The sequence below is a fragment of the Salvelinus alpinus genome, chromosome 17 (assembly GCF_045679555.1).
Source record: "Salvelinus alpinus chromosome 17, SLU_Salpinus.1, whole genome shotgun sequence".
NCBI lineage: Eukaryota > Metazoa > Chordata > Actinopteri > Salmoniformes > Salmonidae > Salvelinus > Salvelinus alpinus.
Window position 1 is genome coordinate 48,871,005 of NC_092102.1, and position 23,005 is coordinate 48,894,009.

Genomic DNA, 23,005 nt, shown 5'->3' on the forward strand with positions numbered 1-23,005 from the left:
CTGATCTCATTTACTGACACCCTCTGATGATGTCAATGTGTACGTCTGTGGCCTCAAGGAGAGCCTGCTGCTCTTCAGGTGTCCTTGGACTCCCAGATGGTGGGATGTAGACACCTATGCATTCCCTGAAGAGTGATGATCCTATTCCTAGACAAAGGAATCCATTTCTGGACCATTCAACACGTTAAGATGTGGATGTCCTGAAGAGTAATGTACAGTTTCCTAGAAGAGTCGTTTAAAAAAAAAAAAAACGTTTCGGATCTTGACTAGTTTGAGGTGAAACAGAACCTCCTTGTGATTCATTCTCCTGCCATATCCTGTTTATTCTCTCTGTTTCCAGTGAGAGGACAGCCTCAGGGCCTTATAAAATCAGTTACATATTTTTTTTGCCTGATTCAGTTTTTGTTTTTCTCCAAATTTCGTTCTCCGTTTTGTTTTTTCCAGGCTTCAATTTTTTTCAGGTTTTCGTTCCCAACATCACACTTAAAAATAAAAAATAAATAGAAAAACAACTAAATTGTATGTTCTACGTCAACAACAATGCTTAAACCACATCGAGAGATCGCTTTTGAAGTAAGGGAAAAATGTAATAAAATGTGTATTTTGGGGTGTTGTTATTACCCTTTAATTCCAGTGTGCATCAGCCAGAGATAGATGTTTGGTTTGCTGTGTTTCTGAAACCCTCGTGATTGCAGAGTTTGCAAAACAAGTGGATACAAATAATCATGACATCGTTCTGACAGGTAGACAAAGGCTACTTTGTAGTTAACATTTAATTGAGAAGGTTTTTTGGGAACAGCCTTTCCATCTACCAGCAGTCAGTTATCATTAGTATTATCGCTGACGGCTACACACAGTGTAGACTAGACACTCTGTGTGTATCCCCATGGAGCGATAGTGAAGAAAGCCTGGATGATGTCTTGTAGTGAAATCTAACCGACTGCCGACTGACCGCCTCAGTCTGCTGCAGATTTCTAATTTGCGAAGACTTGACTTGTCTGACCCTCTGTTCTGTTGCTACCCAAGAGACTTGTCAGCTGATGTACGCTACCATTTCTGATCTAAGATCAGTTTAGTTTTTTAATCATAATGAATACAATTATATGTACGGGGGAGACCTGATCCTAGATCAGCACTCCAAGCTCCTGGCCTGGCTGTGCTGTAGAGGGAATAAGGTGGAGGTGAATGGTTGAACCATGTGGGGGTTCACGCTGTTCTGCTCTGGTGGGCTGAGGGTCCGCTCTCCGCCCGTAGCGGGCTGAGGGTCCGCTCCCCGCCCGTAGCGGGCTGAGGGTCCGCTCCCCGCCCGTAGCGGGCTGAGGGTCCGCTCCCCGCCCGTAGCGGGCTGAGGGTCCGCTCTCCGCCCGTAGCGGGCTGAGGATCCGCTCTCCGCCCGTAGCGGGCTGAGGGTCCGCTCCCCGCCCGTAGCGGGCTGAGGATCCGCTCCCCGCCCGCCCGTATGTGTCAAGTAATTCGCTTTTTGTTTTCTCATGATTTGGTTGGGTTTAATTGTGATGCTGTCCTGGGGCTCTGTGGGTCTCTCTCCCACCCTTCCTCTCTTCTCTCCCTCCTTCCTCCTCCCTCTTCCTCCTCCCTCCATCTCTCCCTCCTCTCTCTCCAGCATCCCTGTGGTTCTATTATTGCATTCCTCCAGCTCTTTAATTTGAGGATCAGCAAACTGAGGTGCCAGCCAGCTCCCAAAGCCTTGCTCTCTCTGCGCGTGTGTGAGACGTGACTGTGTGTGTGTGTGAGAGAGAGAGAGCAGGGTTTTCAAGTTGTTGCTTTATTGGTCTAGAGGTGTTTTAAATTAGACCTGCTTCACAGCCTCTGGAGAATGGGACACAGCGGAGGAGAGGCAGGAGTGGGACACAGCTGAGGAGAGGCAGGAGGGGGACACAGCGGAGGAGAGGCAGGAGGGGGACACAGCGGAGGAGAGGCAGGAAGGGGGACACAGTGGAGGAGAGGCAGGAAGGGGGACACAGCGGAGGAGAGGCAGGAGGGGGACACAGCGGAGTAGAGGCAGGAGGGGGACACAGCGGAGTAGAGGCAGGAGGGGGACACAGCGGAGTAGAGGCAGGAGGGGGACACAGCGGAGGAGAGGCAGGAGGGGGACACAGCGGAGGAGAGGCAGGAGGGGGACACAGCGGAGTAGAGGCAGGAAGGGGACACAGCGGAGGAGAGGCAGGAGGGGGACACAGCGGAGGAGAGGCAGGAGGGGGACACAGCGGAGTAGAGGCAGGAGGGGGGCACAGCGGAGGAGAGGCAGGAGGGGGACACAGCGGAGGAGAGGCAGGAGGGGGACACAGCGGAGGAGAGGCAGGAAGGGGGACACAGCGGAGGAGAGGCAGGAGGGGGACACAGCGGAGGAGAGGCAGGAGGGGGACACAGCGGAGGAGAGGCAGGAGGGGGACACAGCGGAGGAGAGGCAGGAGGGGGACACAGCGGAGGAGAGGCAGGAGGGGGACACAGCGGAGGAGAGGCAGGAGGGGGACACAGCGGAGGAGAGGCAGGAGGGGGTCACAGCGGAGGAGAGGCAGGAGGGGGTCACAGCGGAGGAGAGGCAGGAGGGGGTCACAGCGGAGGAGAGGCAGGAGGGGGTCACAGCGGAGGAGAGGCAGGAGGGGGTCACAGCGGAGGAGAGGCAGGAAGGGGACACAGCGGAGTAGAGGCAGGAAGGGGACACAGCGGAGGAGAGGCAGGAAGGGGACACAGCGGAGGAGAGGCAGGAGGGGGACACAGCGGAGTAGAGGCAGGAGGGGGACACAGCGGAGTAGAGGCAGGAGGGGGACACAGCGGAGTAGAGGCAGGAGGGGGACACAGCGGAGGAGCGGCAGGAGATAAAGGAGTAACCCCCCCCCCCCCCCACACACACACACCTCCCCTCTCTCCACCTCTCTCATGAATATTCAGGCGGGTAAACTTAGCACAATCAGCAGTGTCGCAGTACATTACAGTACAACTGGCTGCCACCAGATCAGATTACAGTAAACCAGGGTTTCCGCGTAGCCTGTAATTGGCCGATAAAAAAATGAATAACTAAAAGCCGATAAATAAAATTGTTGCCGTCCAAATTGACCGGGAGAAAAAAACTACTCCTTTTGCTTTTATACCAGTCGATGGAAATGCATTTGACCATCATGCTTATCGGTCTACGGGTTAATTTGCATAATTTTGTGGATCTAAATTGGTGCTTGTGTATTTCCGTTAGTCATCATGTACTGTCTTATTTTATCACACAGCATGCAGAGCCTATTTTGAGCGGAATTTCCCCTCAGCTCATTGCCGCTGCAGTGAAACGTGCTTTTATATAGGGCCAGTCATTGCAACAATTCTAAAAGCAATTGTGTGTTAACTGTTTTGATGGCCACGATTTAAAAAGAGCTACTATTTTTATTTCTCAACTGGTAATTGAAGCGTACCTCCCATTCACCATTCAAGTGCATAGGCCACTGTTTAGAATGGTGTTTTGTCAGGTCCGCTGTTTAGAATGGTGTTTTCTCAGGTGTGCTGTTTAGAATGGTGTTTTCCCAGGTGTGCTGTTTAGAATGGTGTTTTGCCAGGTGTGCTGTTTAGAATGGTGTTTTGCCAGGTGTGCTGTTTAGAATGGTGTTTTCCCAGGTGTGCTGTTTAGAATGGTGTTTTCCCAGGTGTGTTGTTTAGAATGGTGTTTTCCCAGGTGTGCTGTTTAGAATGGTGTTTTCCCAGGTGTGTTGTTTAGAAAGGTGTTTTCCCAGGTGTGTTGTTTAGAATGGTGTTTTGCCAGGTGTGCTGTTTAGAATGGTGTTTTGTCAGGTGTGCTGTTTAGAATGGTGTTTTCCCAGGTGTGCTGTTTAGAATGGTGTTTTCCCAGGTGTGCTGTTTAGAATGGTGTTTTCCCAGGTGTGCTGTTTAGAATGGTGTTTTCCCAGGTGTGCTGTTTAGAATGGTGTTTTCCCAGGTGTGCTGTTTACAATGGTGTTTTCCCAGGTGTGCTGTTTAGAATGGTGTTTTCCCAGGTCCGCTGTTTAGAATGGTGTTTTCCCAGGTCCGCTGTTTTAGAATGGTGTTTTCCCAGGTCCGCTGTTTTAGAATGGTGTTTTCCCAGGTCCGCTGTTTTAGAATGGTGTTTTCCCAGGTCCGCTGTTTTAGAATGGTGTTTTGCCAGGTGTACTGTTTAGAATGGTGTTTTCCCAGGTGTGCTGTTTAGAATGGTGTTTTGCCAGGTCCGCTGTTTAGAATGGTGTTTTCCCACGAATTGTATTTTGGCAAATTATTGAAAATTCCTCTGACTGCTTCATTACAGGAGTTGCGTGTTCTGTTAAGATAAATTACTATAATGTGATTTCTGTTATTCTGATCACAGTGGGTGGGTGAGTTATCGACCCTATGCATATGGGTCCGGTAATATCTCAAATGGCTGGTAAATTCTTCCCGAAGATGTTGTTTGGCGCCTCATTTTCTTGGAGGAAACCCCGCAGTGGACGGAGGGGGAAACCCCGCAGTGGACGGAGGGGGAAACCCCGCAGTGGAGTGGACGGAGGGGGAAACCCCGCAGTGGAGTGGACGGAGGGGGAAACCCCGCAGTGCAGTGGACGGAGGGGGAAACCCCGCAGTGCAGTGGACGGAGGGGGAAACCCAGATCAGGGCCTCGTTTCCCAGCTGAGATGAGACTTGAGCATTATGGAAATAAGTGGAATGGAAATGGAAATAAGCTGTTATGGAAATAAGCTGTTAAGCTTTATTGTGTTATACAATTTAAGAAAAGGATCAAGTATGTGTTGTCATCAACCGGCTGGAGTTCCCTTGTGTATTTACATTCAATCAACCGTTATTTACCTGCTGATTTTCTAAGTGTTTTCCAAACAAACACGCAGAGAGAATGTTCCGTAAGGGCGTCGTCAGACCAGTGGTCCATACTGATAGGATCCAATGAGAGAGAATGTTCCGTAAGGGCGTCGTCAGACCAGTGGTCCATACTGATAGGATCCAATGAAAGACAGAGCTGTTCTCGGATCAGCTTTCTCCATTCAAATCTTACCTTAACATTTAGAAATATTCAAAAAATACTGAAGAATGATCAGGTACTAGAGAGATGTATTTTGGGGCGGCAGGTAGCCTAAGTGGTTAGAGCATTGGGCCAGTAACCGAAAGGTTGCTGGATCGAATCCCCGAGCTGACAAAGTAAAAAATCTGTCTTTCTGCCCCCTGAACAAAGCAGTCATTGTAAATAATAAGTTGTTCTTAACTGACCAGTTAAATAAAAGGTAAAAAAAAAAAAAAAAAAGGGCTGCAAAAAGGGCCATTGGTGGAAAAAGTGCCCAAAGATACCTTAATAAAAAATGACTTGAGTAAAAGTGAAAGTCACCCAGTAAAATATTATTTGAGTAAAAGTATTTGGTTTTAAATATACTTAAGTATCAAAAGTAAAAAATAATTTCAAATTGCTTATATTAAGCAAACCAGACATGTTTTTATTTTTTTATTTACGGATAGCCAGGGTCACACTCCCAACACACAGACATATTTTACAAACAAAGCATTTGTGTTTAGTGAGTCCATCAATCAGATCAGAGGCAGTAGGGATGACCAGGGGTGTTCTCTGTTTAGTGAGTCCACCAGATCAGAGGCAGTAGGGATGACCAGGGGTGTTCTCTGTTTAGTGAGTCCACCAGATCAGAGGCAGTAGGGATGACCAAGGATGTTCTCATGATAAATATGTGAATTGGACAATTTTTTCTGTCCAGCTAAGTATTCAACAAGTTGTCAAATATAAATAGTAAAGTAAAGATACCCACCTACTTCAAGTAGTACTTTCAAGTATTTTTTACTTAAGTACATTCCACCACTGAAATAGGCTATTGAGGAGGCCGCTTATGCTTACCCAATAATAATGCTCGGAATCACATCATTGCACACATGTTGTCACACATCATGAAACACATTGAGGCAGAAGTTGTACAGTAACCTAGTTGCAGAATGGAACACGATTGGGAAGGAAAGATACCTAGTTCATGTGTAACTCTGTGTTATTGTTTTTAGGTCGCACTGCTTTGCTTTATCTTGACCAGGTCGCAGTTATAAATGAGAACTTGTTCTCAACTAGCCTACCTGGTGAAATAAAGGCGAAATAAAATAATGAATAATAAATAGTCAGTTGTCCAACCGAATGAATGCGTTCAACTGGAACGTGTCTTCCTCATTTTAATTTCAACCCCTCGGACTCAGAGAGGTGCGGGGGGGGGGGGGGGGGGGGGGCCTTAATCGACATCCACGTCATCGGGGAAACAGTGGGTTCACTGCCTTGCTCAGGTGCAGAACGACAGATTTTTACCTTGTCATCACGGGGATTCGATCCAGCAACCTTTCGGTTACGATCCCAACGCTCCTACCCGCCAGTGAACATTCAATTGTCTATATAGGTTCATGTAGCTCATTATATTTTAATGCAGTGGTCTCAGTTTTCATTTAAAGCATCATTTATCCTTCACTTGTTGGTAACGATTGCAAATACTTTGGAAATGTTTGTTTTTTTTGTATTCAACTTCATTCTAAAGGTATCAGCGGTCAGACAGATAGAATCAAGATGTTTAGGGCAGAAAGCATCTGACGATGCAATTGGTCTGGATCACGCGTAGATGTGCGAAAGGTTTTTAACAGCAACGTTACTAACGAAGGTTCTGGGAAACAGCTCGGGTTACGAAAGATTCATCGTAAGAAGAAGGTTCTAACGATCTTAACGCTACGAAGGCTCTGAGAAACGAGGCCCTGTACAGTTGTGCTTCAGAGGCACGGCTAGGGGAGTATTCCTGTGGTAGGTTAAGGGATTTTCCTGTAGCTGGAGCTTGCTCTGTCTCTCGCTCTCTCGCTCTCTCTCTCTGGGTCTCGGTTGGTCAATAGGGGATTTTAGCAATTTGTTGCTAAGCTCACTCTCCCCTCGTAGTTGTGAACTCGTGGCTGCTGGGTAAAAGCGGTAGCCTAGTCTACAAAGGGCCTGTGGCAGCCGGCTAGCTGGGGAAAAGCGATAGCCGGCTAGCTGGGTAAAAGCAATAGCGGGTAAAAGCAATAGCGGGCTAGCTGGGTAAAAGCGATAGCCTTGTCTACGAAGGGCCAGTGGCTCCCTCTCCACACATGTCAGTCTTTAAGACTTTACACCGGCGTTCCCCAAACTTGGTCCTGGGGACCCCAAGAGGTGCACATTTTATTTATTTATTTTTGTCTGAGCACCGCCCAGCTGATTAGAATAATCAACCAATCATCAAGCTTTGATTATTTGAATCAACTGTGTACTTCCTGGGGTAGTCACCTGGAATGCATTTCGATTAACAGGTGTGTGCCTTGTTTCTTTCCTTAATGCGTTTGAGCCAATCAGTTGTGTTGTGACAAGGTATGGGTGGTATACAGAATATAGCCCTATTTGGTAAAAGACCAAATCCATATTATGGCAAGAAATGACAGTTTAGTGACTTTAAGACATGGTCAGTCAATTTGTAAAATTTCAAAAGTTTTTCAAGTGCAGTTGCAAAAACCATCAAGCGCTATGATGAAACTGGCTCTCATGAGGACCGCCACAGGAAAGAAAGACCCAGAGTCACCTCTGCTGCAAAGGATAAGTTCATTAGTTACCAGCCTCAGAAATTGCAGCCCAAATAAATGCTTCAGAGTTCAAGTAACAGACACATCTCAACATCAACTGTTCAGAAGAAACCACTACTAAAGGACACCAATAAGAGGAAAAGACTTACTTGGGCCAAGAAACACAAGCAATGGACATCAGACCAGTGGAAAACTGTCCTTTGGTCTGATGAGTCCAAATTTGAGATTTTTTTGGTTCCAACCGCCATGTCTTTGTGAAACGCAGAGTAGGTGAACGGATGATCTCCGCATGTGTGGTTCCCACCGTGAAGCATGGAGGAGGAGGTGTGATGGTGTGGGGGTGCTTTGCTAGTGATACTGTCTGATCTATTTAGAATTCAAGGCACATTTAACCAGCATGGCTTCCACAGCATTCTGTAGCGATACGCTCAACCCAACCAGTGTTGAACTGCAGAGTGAAGGAAAAGCAGCCAACAAGTGCTCAGCATATGTGGGAACTCCTTCAAGACTGTTGGAAAAGCATTCCAGGTGAAGCTGGTTGAGAGAATGCCAAGTGTGTGCAAAGCTGTCATCAAGGAAAAGGGTGGCTACTTTGAAGAATCTCAAATATAAAATATAGACACTTTTTTTGGTTAGTACATGATTCCATTATTTCATAGTTTTGATGTCTTCACTATTATTAGAAAATAGTTAGTTTTTTTAAAGAAAAAAAGAACCCTTGAATGAATAGGTTTTCGACTAAAACAATCTCCGTCGACCAACAGCCTAACGACCAAACAAGCGACTAATCGCCTGGTCAGCACTACTTGTTTCATTATAAAACGGTTATCACCTATTGTTTATACAGTTTCTACAAATACATTGGTAATTGGCTATTCTATTCTAACGCCCTGAAGCAGCATGAATCAGGAGAGTGGAGGGGAAGAAAAGGAAAAACATCTGTAATACATCATGTCTGACTGAAGCACTGAATTATTAAACTAGATCCACATGGGGTTTCTAGACAGTCCTCTTCTCTCTCTGTGATTTAGACAGTCCTCTTCTCTCTCTGTGATTTAGACAGTCCTCTTCTCTCGCTGTGATTTAGACAGTCCTCTTCTCTCGCTGTGATTTAGACAGTCCTCTTCTCTCGCTGTGATTTAGACAGTCCTCTTCTCTCGCTGTGATTTAGACAGTCCTCTTCTCTCGCTGTGATTTAGACAGTCCTCTTCTCTCTCTGTGATTTAGACAGTCCTCTTCTCTCGCTGTGATTTAGACAGTCCTCTTCTCTCTCTGTGATTCAGACAGTCCTCTTCTCTCTCTGTGATTTAGACAGTCCTCTTTTCTCGCTGTGATTTAGACAGTCCTCTTCTCTCGCTGTGATTTAGACAGTCCTCTTCTCTCTCTGTGATTTAGACAGTCCTCTTCTCTCTCTGTGATTTAGACAGTCCTCTTCTCTCTCTGTGATTTAGACAGTCCTCTTCTCTCTCTGTGATTTAGACAGTCCTCTTCTCTCTGTGTGATTTAGACAGTCCTCTTCTCTCTCTGTGATTTAGACACAACCTCTCATCCTCCTCCCTGTTAAAGACAACCTATCCTGCTCCTGCCCATAGGGCTCTGGTCAAAAGTAGTGCACTATGTAGGGAATAGGGTGCCATAGGGCTCTGGTCAAAAGTAGTGCACTACATGGGGAATATGGTGGCTTTTGGGACCCGGCCAACATGTCTCCAGCTACATCAGTGCTTCCTAAATGCTAATGCTAACTGTTGCATGTCAGTGACTTTGAAATGCTAATGCTAACTGTTGCATGTCAGTGACTTGGAAATGCTAATGCTAACTGTTGCATGTCAGTGACTTGGAAATGCTAATGCTAACTGTTGCATGTCAGTGACTTGGAAATGCTAATGCTAACTGTTGCATGTCAGTCACTTTGAAATGCTAATGCTAACTGTTGCATGTCAGTGACTTGGAAATGCTAATGCTAACTGTTGCATGTCAGTGACTTGGAAATGCAAATGCTAACTGTTGCATGTCAGTGACTTGGAAATGCAAATGCTAACTGTTGCATGTCAGTGACTTTGAAATGCTAATGCTAACTGTTGCATGTCAGTGACTTTGAAATGCTAATGCTAACTGTTGCATGTCAGTGACTTTGAAATGCTAATGCTAACTGTTGCATGTCAGTGACTTTGAAATGCTAATGCTAACTGTTGCATGTCAGTGACTTTGAAATGCTAACCGTCTGTCTGTCTGTAAGGCTTCTGTAATATATAAAGACAGGTTCAGAGAGGGCATGGAGGCTCTCCTTCTGTGTGTGGCAGTTAGCATGTCCTCTCCGCTCCACAGGCTGCTCATGTCTCAGTGTTGGGGAAAGAGGCCATACCCCCGACACACCCTAATTGGTTTTGGATCATTACGTACTATTTGAAGCAAAATGAGATGAATGCATCGGTGCTTTCAATACAACCTTCGCTGTGTGTGTGTGTGTGTGTGTGTGTGCATGCGTGCGCCTGTCTTTGTGTGTGTGTGTGCATGCGTGCGCCTGTCTTTGTGTGTGTGTGTGTGCGTGCGCCTGTCTTTGTGTGTGTGTGTGTGCGTGCGCCTGTCTGTGTGTGTGTGTGTGTGTGTGTGTGTGTGTGTGTGTGTGTGTGTGTGTGTGTGTGTGTGTGTGTGTGTGTGTGTGTGCGTGCGCCTCTCTTTGTGTGCGTGTGAGCCCTTTATAATTAATATTTTTCCAAGCAGAATCAATTGGTCTACCTTTGATTAAAACATTCAGATAAACCTCTTGATATTTCTGCTTACAAAGAGACCTGAAATAGAATTGTAATAATTCATTTTTGTCTTTGTGAAGTAGAACATGTGAATGTTTTTCTCTCACATTATGTAGGAAAGTAGAGGTAGCTACTAGTTTGATGGTTAACTGATAATCCCTGATGTTACAGCCTGACCCCCTGGTCTGTGTTACAGCCTGACCCTCTGGTCTGTGTTACAGCCTGACCCTCTGGTCTGTGTTACAGCCTGACCCTCTGGTCTGTGTTACAGCCTGACCCCCTGGTCTGTGTTACAGCCTGACCCCCTGGTCTGTGTTACAGCCTGACCCCCTGGTCTGTGTTACAGCCTGACCCCCTGGTCTGTGTTACAGCCTGACCCCCTGGTCTGTGTTACAGCCTGACCCCCTGGTCTGTGTTACAGCCTGACCCCCTGGTCTGTGTTACAGCCTGACCCCCTGGTCTGTGTTACAGCCTGACCCTCTGGTCTGTGTTACAGCCTGACCCCCTGGTCTGTGTTACAGCTTGACCCCCTGGTCTGTGTTACAGCCTGACCCCCTGGTCTGTGTTACAGCCTGACCCTCTGGTCTGTGTTACAGCCTGACCCTCTGGTCTGTGTTACAGCCTGACCCCCTGGTCCACCTGGTCTACCTGGTCTACCTGGTCTGGTTCCCATTCACACACATATTTCACCGGAGTTGCATCGGCCATGGCTAGGGTTATGTAATTTGGCCATATTGAGAAATGAGAGACGGGGGAAGTGTGTGAGAGAGAGGTTCACACACATCCGTCAACTTGTGTGGTAACTGGACGACATAGTTAGGCAGGGGGGGGGGGGGGGTAACTGCATATGATTTAGTTTGGTGGGGTGCAGGGGGAGTGGTACTAGTGTGTGAGACCAATAGTAAAACAGCCTTATGACACTTCCTCTCCACCTTAAATGGAACAATAGCATAATTTCCCCTTAAAGCTTCTCTGTTTCTACTGTTTGCTTTTGAAAGGCAACGTTGTTTTTCCTCTGCATCCCAAATAGCACCCTATCCCCTATTTTATAGGTGAGGCGGCAGGGTAGCCTAGTGGTAAGAGCATTGGGCTAGTAACCGAAAGGTTGCAAGTTCAAATCTCCGAGCTGACAAGGTACAAATCTGTCGTTCTGCCCCTGAACAAGGCAGTTAGCCGTCATTGAAAATAAGAATTTGTTCTTAACTGACTTGCCTAGTTAAAAAAAGGTATAATTAAAAATAAATATATATATATATATAGTGAACTAATATAGGCAGGGCCCATAGTGCACTACTTTTGACCAGAGCCCTATGTAGGGAATAGCATCAAAAGTAGTGCACTCTGGTCAAAAGTAGTGCACTATGTAGGGAATAGGGTTCCATAGGGCTCTGGTCTAAAGTAGTGCACTATGTAGGGAATAGGGTTCCATAGGGCTCTGGTCTAAAGTAGTGCACTATGTAGGGAATAGGGTGCCATTTGGGACTCGACCCTTGTCCTGCATCCAAAAAAACGACTTAATCCTATTACTCACATTCCAATTGAATCTGACTGGAGGAAAGAGGCTTTTCAGACTGCTAACACCTCCTATATAATACACTGAGACTGCTGCTATCACCTCCTATATAATACACTGAGACTGCTGCTATCACCTCCTATATAATACACTGAGACTGCTGCTATCACCTCCTATATAATACACTGAGACTGCTGCTATCACCTCCTATATAATACACTGAGACTGCTGCTATCACCTCCTATATAATACACTGAGACTGCTGCTATCACCTCCTATATAATACACTGAGACTGCTGCTATCACCTCCTATATAATACACTGAGACTGCTGCTATCACCTCCTATATAATACACTGAGACTGCTGCTATCACCTCCTATATAATACACTGAGACTGCTGCTATCACCTCCTATATAATACACTGAGACTGCTGCTATCACCTCCTATATAATACACTGAGACTGCTGCTATCACCTCCTATATAATACACTGAGACTGCTGCTATCACCTCCAAAATAATACACTGAGACTGCTGCTATCACCTCCTATATAATACACTGGGACTGCTGCTATCACCTCCTATATAATACACTGAGACTGCTGCTATCACCTCCTATATAATACACTGAGACTGCTGCTAACACCTCCTATATAATACGCTGAGACTGCTGCTATCACCTCCAAAATAATACACTGAGACTGCTGCTAACAGCCAGAGCTGCAGCAGTCTAACACTGGGGTTGCCCCCCCCCCCCCCCCCCCCCGCCAATGCATATTTATTTTTTGGTCCTTTCACTACACCGCAGATTCAAATAACCAACTCATCATCAAGCTGTGATTATTTGAGTCAGCTGTGGACAAAAAAAACTGAACAAGCACCCGGGGGGGGCAGGACTGAGTTTGGCAAACCCTAGTCTGTCAGAGCTGCTGCTGAATGTGAAAACAATACTTGAAGTCTGTCTGCCTCTGCCTGCCTATCTGTCTCTGTCTGCCTGTCTCTCTCTGTCTGCCTGCCTGTCTGTCTATCTGTCTCTGCCTGCCTGCCTGTCTGTCTCTGTCTGCCTGTCTATCTGTATGTATGTCTGTCTCTGCCTGCCTGCCTGTCTGTCTATCTGTCTCTGCCTGCCTGTCTGCCTGTCTATCTGTATGTCTGTCTCTCTCTGCCTGCCTGCCTGTCTGTCTATCTGTCTCTGCCTGCCTGTCTGTCTCTGTATCTGTCTCTGTATATCTGTATCTGTCTGTCTGCCTGTCTATCTGTCTCTGTCTGTCTATCTGAGTTTGGCAAACCCTAGTCTGTCAGAGCTGCTGCTGAATGTGAAAACAATACTTGAAGTCTGTCTGCCTCTGCCTGCCTATCTGTCTCTGTCTGCCTGTCTCTCTCTGCCTGCCTGCCTGTCTGTCTCTGCCTGCCTGCCTGTCTGTCTATCTGTCTCTGCCTGCCTGCCTGTCTGTCTCTGTCTGCCTGTCTATCTGTATGTATGTCTGTCTCTGCCTGCCTGCCTGTCTGTCTATCTGTCTCTGCCTGCCTGTCTGTCTCTGTCTGCCTGTCTATCTGTATGTCTGTCTCTCTCTGCCTGCCTGCCTGTCTGTCTATCTGTCTCTGCCTGCCTGTCTGTCTCTGTATCTGTCTCTGTATATCTGTATCTGTCTGTCTGCCTGTCTATCTGTCTCTGTCTGTCTATCTGTGTGTTTTTCTCCCTGTCTATCTATCTGTCCCTGTCTGTCTGTCTGTCTGCCTGTCTGTCTATCTGTGTGTTTTTCTCCCTGTCTGTCTATGTCTGCCTGCCTGTCTGTCTGCCTGCCTGTCTATCTGTCCCTGTCTGTCTGTCTGTCTGTCTGTCTGTCTGTCTGTCTGTCTGCCTGTCTATCTGTGTGTTTTTCTCCCTGCCTGTCTATCTGTGTGTTTTTCTCCCTGCCTGTCTATCTGTGTGTTTTTCTCCCTGTCTGTTTATCTGTCTCTAACTGTCTCTCTCTCTGTGTTTCAGATTGTGTATATATGGAGAGCCGCAGGCCCAACACCCCCTACTTCATATGTAGCATTCAGGATTTTAAACTGGTGAGTACCTGCCTTTTCCTTTCTAATGAACCTTTATTTAAGAGAGACCCGAGGCACCGTACAAGCTGTACACTTCTCTCACCTCATTCTATCTAGAACCCTTCTCCAGTGTCAATCTGTCTGTCACACTGCAATCTCCATTAGTCCAACCAGCCAGTCAGCTGTCTGTCACACTGCAATCTCCGTTAGTCCAGCCAGCCAGTCAGCTGTCTGTCACACTGCAATCTCTGTTAGTCCAACCAGCCAGTCAGCTGTCTGTCACACTGCAATCTCCGTTAGTCCAGCCAGCCAGTCAGCTGTCTGTCACACTGCAATCTCTGTTAGTCTAGCCAGCCAGTCAGCTGTCTGTTACACTGCGATCTCTGTTAGTCCAACCAGCCAGTCAGCTGTCTGTCACACTGCAATCTCTGTTAGTCCAACCAGCCAGTCAGCTGTCTGTCACACTGCAATCTCCGTTAGTCCAGCCAGTCAGCTGTCTGTCACACTGCAATCTCCGTTAGTCCAACCAGCCAGTCAGCTGTCTGTCACACTGCAATCTCCGTTAGTCCAACCAGCCAGTCAGCTGTCTGTCACACTGCAATCTCCGTTAGTCCAGCCAGCTAAAAGCAACAGGCCATAAAGCTAAGATATTATACACGCCCTCGCTGCCATTTGGCATTTAAATGCCATCATTCTGCAGCAGTGCCCAGATAATTAGCGCAGCAAGGCTGAACCTGCAAGGCTGAACCTGCAAGGCTGAACCTGCAAGGCTGAACCAGCAAGGCTGAACCAGCATTTGATACCATGTCTTTCCAGCAGTGTTTACCAATGTGATACTTCGGTGGTTCCTGTCTCAGACTGTCTCTGACCATGAACTAGAGCAGGGTCCCCTTCAGACTCCTCTGACATTATCCCCCTGTTCACCGTTTTAAATACTAGATAGGCCTTGTAGAGAAAAAGAGACAGGCGGACGGAGAGGGAGCGAGAGCATTCTCTGAAGTCTAAAATGGCGTGTAGTGATGGACATGGGGGAGGAGACGACAAGAGGGTGAATAAACTGCCCCTTTCGTGATGTGATGGTGACATTCACAAGCAGTTCTAAACCCTGAGCTAAGAGGAAGTTAGTAGGTGGAGGCTGGACGGTATGTCTCTCTCTCTCTCTCACTCTCCCACTCTCTCTCTCTCTCTCCCTCTCTCTCTTTCTCACTCTCACTCTCACTCTTTCTCTCCTTCTCTCTCTCTCACTCTCTCTCTCCCACTCTCTCTCTCCCACTCTCTCTCTCCTCTCTCTCCCACTCTCTCTCTCCCACTCTCTCTCTCCTTCTCTCTCTCCCACTCTCTCTCTCCTTCTCTCTCTCCCACTCTCTCTCTCTCTCTCTCCCACTCTTTCTCCCTCTCTCTCCCACTCTTTCTCCCTCTCTCTCCCACTCTTTCTCTCCGTCCTCTGGCCTATGTGTGAAGTCGTGTCGGATATGTGTGTCCACGTACCACCTGCTGCCCAGCGATTAGTAATGGCTGCCTCACGACTCCCCTCCGGTCCCAGCATACATTGGGACATAGATTTATCAGGACGCCACCAGACAGTAGAGGAGGTGTGTGTTTCCTATCATGGACGCTATGGAAGTGAGATCAGCACGGTAAATGATCATTTCCAGCCCAGTCACACTACGCTATGGTATCCCTTTCCTGCAGTCAAATGACCTAGTGGCCTCATGGATGGAATGTGTTATTCATATTTTTCATCATTTCATATTTATTTATTTTTAATGCCGAAAATCCTGTTTATGTCAAACCATTTTGTTATATTTTAGTTTCAGTCTTCTGTGATGTGTAATATTGGGAAGCAAACTCAAAATGTAATACATTTCAACTCTATCTGACATGGTACACGTGTCTTCTTTCTTTAAGGACATAACCACGTGTGTGAGGTAGATACTTTTGTTTTAAAACACACTGTGTGACCCTGATTTAGCCCACTGCAGTAAAATGTTAAAGCTATACAGAGTTATTCACCTTTAGATGAGAATACATGATAAAACTATATAGAGATATTAACTTTAGATGAGAATACATGATAAAACTATATAGAGATATTAACTTTAGATGAGAATACATGATAAAACTATATAGAGATATTAACTTTAGATGAGAATACATGATAACACTATATAGAGATATTAACTTTAGATGAGAATACATGATAAAACTATATAGGGATATTAACTTTAGATGAGAATACATGATAACACTATCTAGAGATATTAACTTTAGATGAGAATACATGATAAATCTATACAGAGATATTAACTTTAGATTTGAAGGGCATTGCAGTGATCAATAAATGGACCGTTACGTTCAATTGGCCAGGGAGCCGCTATGCTCTTTAACGTGGCTACAGTATTAGTCCTCCTGACTGACTGACTGCTCCTTGTAAAGGTAACGTACAGTATTAGTCCTCCTGACTGACTGCTCCTTGTAAAGGTAACTTACAGTATTAGTCCTCCTGACTGCTCCTTGTAAAGGTAACTTACAGTATTAGTCCTCCTGACTGTCTGCTCCTTGTAAAGGTAACTTACAGTATTAGTCCTCCTGACTGACTGCTCCTTGTAAAGGTAACTTACAGTATTAGTCCTCCTGACTGACTACTCCTTGTAAAGGTAACTTACAGTATTAGTCCTCCTGACTGACTACTCCTTGTAAAGGTAACTTACAGTATTAGTCCTCCTGACTGTCTGCTCCTTGTAAAGGTAACTTACAGTATTAGTCCTCCTGACTGACTGCTCCTTGTAAAGGTAACTTACAGTATTAGTCCTCCTAACTGACTGCTCCTTGTAAAGGTAACTTACAGTATTAGTCCTCCTGACTGACTGCTCCTTGTAAAGGTAACTTACAGTATTAGTCCTCCTGACTGACTGCTCCTTGTAAAGGTAACTTACAGTATTAGTCCTCCTGACTGTCTGCTCCTTGTAAAGGTAACTTACAGTATTAGTCCTCCTGACTGACTGCTCCTTGTAAAGGTAACTTACAGTATTAGTCCTCCTGACTGACTGCTCCTTGTAAATGTAACTTACAGTATTAGTCCTCCTAACTGACTGTTCCTTGTAAAGGTAACTTACAGTATTAGTCCTCCTGACTGACTGACTACTCCTTGTAAAGGTAACTTACAGTATTAGTCCTCCTGACTGACTGCTCCTTGTAAAGGTAACTTACAGTATTAGTCCTCCTGACTGACTGCTCCTTGTAAAGGTAACTTACAGTATTAGTCCTCCTGACTGTCTGCTCCTTGTAAAGGTAACTTACAGTATTAGTCCTCCTGACTGACTGCTCCTTGTAAAGGTAACTTACAGTATTAGTCCTCCTGACTGACTGCTCCTTGTAAATGTAACTTACAGTATTAGTCCTCCTGACTGCTCCTTGTAAAGGTAACTTACAGTATTAGTCCTCCTGACTGACTGACTGCTCCTTGTAAAGGTAACTTACAGTATTAGTCCTCTTGACTGACTGACTGCTCCTTGTAAAGGTAACGTACAGTATTCGTCCTCCTGACTGACTGCTCCTTGTAAAGGTAACGTACAGTATTAGTCCTCCTGACTGACTGCTCCTTGTAAATGTAACTTACAGTATTAGTCCTCCTGACTGCTCCTTGTAAATGTAACTTACAGTATTAGTCCTCCTGACTGACTGCTCCTTGTAAAGGTAACTTACAGTATTAGTCCTCCTGACTGCTCCTTGTAAAGGTAACTTACAGTATTAGTCCTCCTGACTGACTGCTCCTTGTAAAGGTAACTGTCAAAATAAAGGAAACACCAACATAAAGAGTCTTAATAGGGTTGTTGGGGGCACCACGAGTCAGAACAGCTTCAGTGCACTTCGGCATAGATTCTATAAGTGTCTGGAACTCTATTGGAGGGGTGAAACATCATTCTTCCAGAGAAATTACATTATTTGGTGTTTTGTTGATGGTGGGAGAAAATGCTGTCTCAGTCGCCGCTCCAGAATCTCCCATAAGTGTTCAATTGGGTTGAGATCTGGTGACTGAGACGGCCATGGCGTGTGGTTTACATCGTTTTCATGCCCACTCGTGCCGTGTGGATTGGTGGCGTTGTCATCCTATGGACTGTAAGACACTGTTAGAGGTACAAGCTGCACACATTCCTCAAGCCTCAGAACAATCCCTTCAATGTCATCCTCTCTCTCTGACCCTCCTCCCACTTTCCCTCCTCCCTCTGTGAGAGGTTTGCAGAGAGTTAATTTACACCATGTGTTGTTTAATAGAGGGAGGGTGAGTGCGCTCTGTGTGAACCTGACACCACTATAAATCTCCACGTTTTTTAGTTTTTTATTGGCATGTCACACTCTGGACAAGCTGGAAATTACACTGCTGCTGCTTCACTCTGTCTCACTCTCTCTGTCTCTGTCTCCTCTCGTCTCCGTCTCTGTCTCTGTCTCTGTCTCTGTCTCTCTGTCTCTCTGTCTCTCTGTCTGTCTCTCTCTCTCTCTCTCTCTCTCTCTCTCTCTCTCTCTCTCTCTCTCTCTCTCTCTCTCTGTCTCTCTGTCTCTCTCTGTCTCTCTCTCTCTCTCTCTCTCTGTCTCTCTGTCTGTCTCTCTGTCTCTCTCTGTCTCTCTCTCTGTCTCTGTCTCTCTCTCTCTCTCCCTCCACACCCCTCTCTCTCCACTCTCTCTCTCTCTCTCTCTCTCTCTCTCTCTCTCTCTCTCTCTCTCTCTCTCTCTCTCTCTCTCTCTCTCTCTCTCTCTCTCTGTCTCTCTGTCTCTGTCTCTGTCTCTGTCTCTCTCTCCCTCTCCACACCCCTCTCTCTCCACTCTCTCTCTCTCCACACCTCTCTCTCTGTCTGTCTGTCTGTCTGTCTGTCTGTCTGTCTGTCTGTCTGTCTGTCTGTCTGTCTGTCTGTCTGTCTGTCTGTCTCTCTGTATCTCTCTGTCTCTCTGTATCTCTCTGTCTCTGTCTCTCTCTGTCTCTGTCTCTCTCTGTCTCTGTCTCTCTCTGTCTCTGTCTCTCTCTGTCTCTGTCTCTCTCTGTCTCTGTCTCTCTCTGTCTCTGTCTCTGTCTCTGTCTCTCTCTGTCTCTGTCTCTGTCTCTCTCTGTCTCTGTCTCTGTCTCTGTCTCTCTCTGTCTCTCTCTCTCTCTCTGTCTCTCTCTGTCTCTGTCTCTGTCTCTCTCTGTCTCTCTCTCTCTCTGTCTCTCTCTCTCTCTGTCTCTCTCTCTCTCTGTCTCTCTATCTCTCTGTCTCTCTCTCTCTGTCTCTCTCTCTGTCTGTCTCTCTCTCTGTCTGTCTCTCTCTCTGTCTCTGTCTCTTTTTTCAAAGGGCTTTATTGACATGGGAAACATATGTTTACATTGCCAAAGCAAGTTTAATAGATAATAAACAAAAGTGAAATAAGCAATTGAAATGAACAGTAAACATTACACTCACAAAGTTTCAGAGGAATAGAGACATTTCAAATGCCATATTATGGCTATGTAGTGGGTTGTAACGATGGGCAAATCGTTCAGGTACAAAAGGGAAAATAAATAAGCATAAATATGGGTTGTATTTATAATGTTGATTGTTCTTCACCGGATGCCCTTTTCTTGTGGCAACAGGTCACAAATCTTGCTGCTGTGATGTCACACTGTGGTATTTCACCCAATAGATATCGGAGTTTATAAAAATGTGATTCGTTTTAGAAGTCTTTGTGGGTCTGTGTAATCTGAGGGAAATATGTCTCTCTAATATGGTCATACATTGGGCAGGAGGTTAGGAAGTGCAGCTCCACCTCATTTTGTGGGCAGTGTGCACACAGCCTGTCTTCTCTTGAGAGCCAGGTCTGCCTACGGCGGCCTTTCTCAATAGCAAAGCTATGCTCATTAAGTCTGTACATAGTCAAAGCTTTCCTTAAGTTTGGGTCGGTCACAGTGGTCAGGTATTCTGCCACTGGGTTCTCTCTGTTTAGGATTAATAGCATTCTAGTTTTTTGTTAATTACTTGACACATTGGAAATAATTATCCAAATGAAATTTTATTTGTCACATGCGCCGAATACAACAGGTGTTCAACAGGTGTTCAACAGGTGTTCAACAGGTGTTCAACAGGTGTTCAACAGGTGTTCAACAGGTATTCAACAGGTATTCAACAGGTGTACAACAGGTGTACAACAGGTGTACAACAGGTGTACAACAGGTGTACAACAGGTGTACAACAGGTGTACAACAGGTGTACAACAGGTGTTCAACAGGTGTTCAACAGGTAATCTTACAGTAAAAATGCTTACTTACAAGCCCAAACCAACGATGCAGTTAAAAAAATGTATAATAGTAAAAAGTACCTTAAAAAAAAGTTACAAATAATTAAAGAGCAGCAGTGAAATAACAATGTAGCGGCTATATACAGGGGGGTACTGGTACAGAGTCAATGTGGGGGCTATATACAGGGGGGTACTGGTACAGAGTCAATGTGGAGACTATATACAGGGTGTTACGGTACAGAGTCAATGTGGAGGCTATATACAGGGTGTTACGGTACTGAGTCAATGTGGAGGCTATATACAGGGGGTACGGGTACAGAGTCAATGTGGAGGCTGTATACAGGGGGTACCTGTACAGAGTCAATGTGGAGGCTATATACAGGGTCTTACGGTACAGAGTCAATGTGGAGGCTATATACAGGGTGTTACGGTACAGAGTCAATGTGGAGGCTGTATACAGGGGGTACCTGTACAGAGTCAATGTGGAGGCTATATACAGGGTCTTACGGTACTGCGTCAATGTGGAGGCTATATACAGGGTGTTACGGTACAGAGTCAATGTGGAGGCTGTATACAGGGGGTACCTGTACAGAGTCAATGTGGAGGCTATATACAGGGTCTTACGGTACTGCGTCAATGTGGAGGCTATATACATGGTGTTACGGTACTGAGTCAATGTGGAGGCTATATACAGGGTGTTACGGTACTGAGTCAATGTGGAGGCTATATACAGGGTGTTACGGTACAGAGTCAATGTGGAGGCTATATACAGGGTGTTACGGTACTGAGTCAATGTGGAGGCTATATACAGGGTGTTACGGTACAGAGTCAATGTGGAGGCTGTATACAGGGGGTACCTGTACAGAGTCAATGTGGAGGCTATATACAGGGTCTTACGGTACTGCGTCAATGTGGAGGCTATATACATGGTGTTACGGTACTGAGTCAATGTGGAGGCTATATACAGTAGGTACCTGTACAGAGTCAATGTGCGAGGGCGCAGGTTAGTCAAGGTAATATGTACATGTAGATAGAGTTATTAAAGTGACTATGCATAGAAAATAAGAGTAACAGCAGTGTAAAGGGGGGGGGGGGGGACAATGCAAATAGTCTGGGTAGCCATTTGATTAGATGTACAGGAGTCTTATGGCTTGGGGGTAGAAGCTGTTTAGGAGCCTCTTTGTCCCAGACTTGGCACTCCGGTACTGCTTGCCGTGCGGTAGCAGAGAGAACAGTCTGTGACTAGGGTAACTGGAGTCTTTGACAATTTTTAGGGCCTTCCTCTGACACCGCCTGGTATACAGGTTTAGTTTTCTCATGATTTGGCTGGGTCTAATTGTGTTTCTGTCCTGGGGCTCTGTGGGGTGTGTTTGTGTTTGTGAACAGAGCCCCAGGACCAGCTTGCTTAGGGGACTCTTCTCCAGGTTCATCTCTCTGTAAGTGATGGCTTTGTTATGGAAGGTTTGGGAATCGATTCTTTTTAGGTGGTTGTAGAATTTAACGGCTCTTTTCGGGATTTTGATAATTAGCGGGTATCGGCCTAAATCTAAGAGCAGGAAGGGGAGGAAGGAGAGGAGGGGGGAAGGAGGACAGGAGAGGAGAGGGGAGGGAGGAAGGAGGGGAAGGAAGGGGAAGGAGGAGAGGGAGGAAGGAGGGGAAGGAAGGAAGGAAGGGGGAGGGAGGACAGGAGAGGGGAAGGATGGGGGAGGGAGGAAGGAGGACAGGAGAGGGAGAGGATGGGGGAGGGAGGAAGGAGGACAGGAGAGGGAGAGGATGGGGGAGGGAGGAAGGAGGACAGGAGAGGGGAGGGAGGAAGGAGGGCTGGGTAAAATGAACAATCCATGTCAGAGCAGGGCCATTCCAGGCTGAATGTATTTAGTGTCATGTTCACACAGGTGGGCAGGGTGGGCTGACTCAAACATATATATTTTATTTTAATGTTACATTCACACAATTGGCTGTTGAGGGTAATATTTAATTTCCTGAGATCCTAATGGCCAATGATGGAAAGGAGAGAGTAAAACACAAACCAAGATGGCTGAGCTTCACAGAAAGAGGGGATAGTAGACTACTACGACAGTGACAACCCAATAGACCTGTCTGTCTGTGTCTGTCTGTCTGTGTCTGTCTGTCTGTCTGTCACGACAGACATACACACCACGACCTAGTCAATACTAGACATAAACAACACGACCTAGTCAATACTACAGACATAAACAACACGACCTAGTCAATACTACAGACATAAACACCACGACCTAGTCAATACTACAGACATAAACAACAACACGACCTAGTCAATACTACAGACATAAACAACACGACCTAGTCAATACTACAGACATAAACAACAACACGACCTAGTCAATACTACAGACATAAACAACACGACCTAGTCAATACTACAGACATAAACACCACGACCTAGTCAATACTACAGACATAAACAACAACACGACCTAGTCAATACTACAGACATACACAACAACACGACCTAGTCAATACTACAGACATAAACAACACGACCTAGTCAATACTACAGACATAAACAACAACACGACCTAGTCAATACTACAGACATAAACACCACGACCTAGTCAATACTACAGACATAAACAACAACACGACCTAGTCAATACTACAGACATACACAACAACACGACCTAGTCAATACTACAGACATAAACAACACGACCTAGTCAATACTACAGACATACACAACAACACGACCTAGTCAATACTACAGACATAAACAACAACACGACCTAGTCAATACTACAGACATACACAACAACACGACCTAGTCAATACTACAGACATAAACACCACGACCTAGTCAATACTACAGACATAAACAACAACACGACCTAGTCAATACTACAGACATACA

General features: G+C 45.9%; 1 protein-coding gene across 5 annotated transcripts in view; it reads left to right on the plus strand.

The window, feature by feature from the left end:
• Positions 1-23,005, plus strand: part of LOC139543128 (arginine-glutamic acid dipeptide repeats protein-like) — a 350,494-nt gene that overhangs the window by 159,610 nt on the left and 167,879 nt on the right. For all 5 annotated transcript variants that reach the window (XM_071349337.1, XM_071349339.1, XM_071349340.1 and 2 more), the window contains exon 3: positions 13,823-13,893. In XM_071349337.1, coding sequence (XP_071205438.1) covers positions 13,823-13,893 — 71 coding nt within the window. The remainder of the gene's footprint in view (positions 1-13,822; positions 13,894-23,005) is intronic.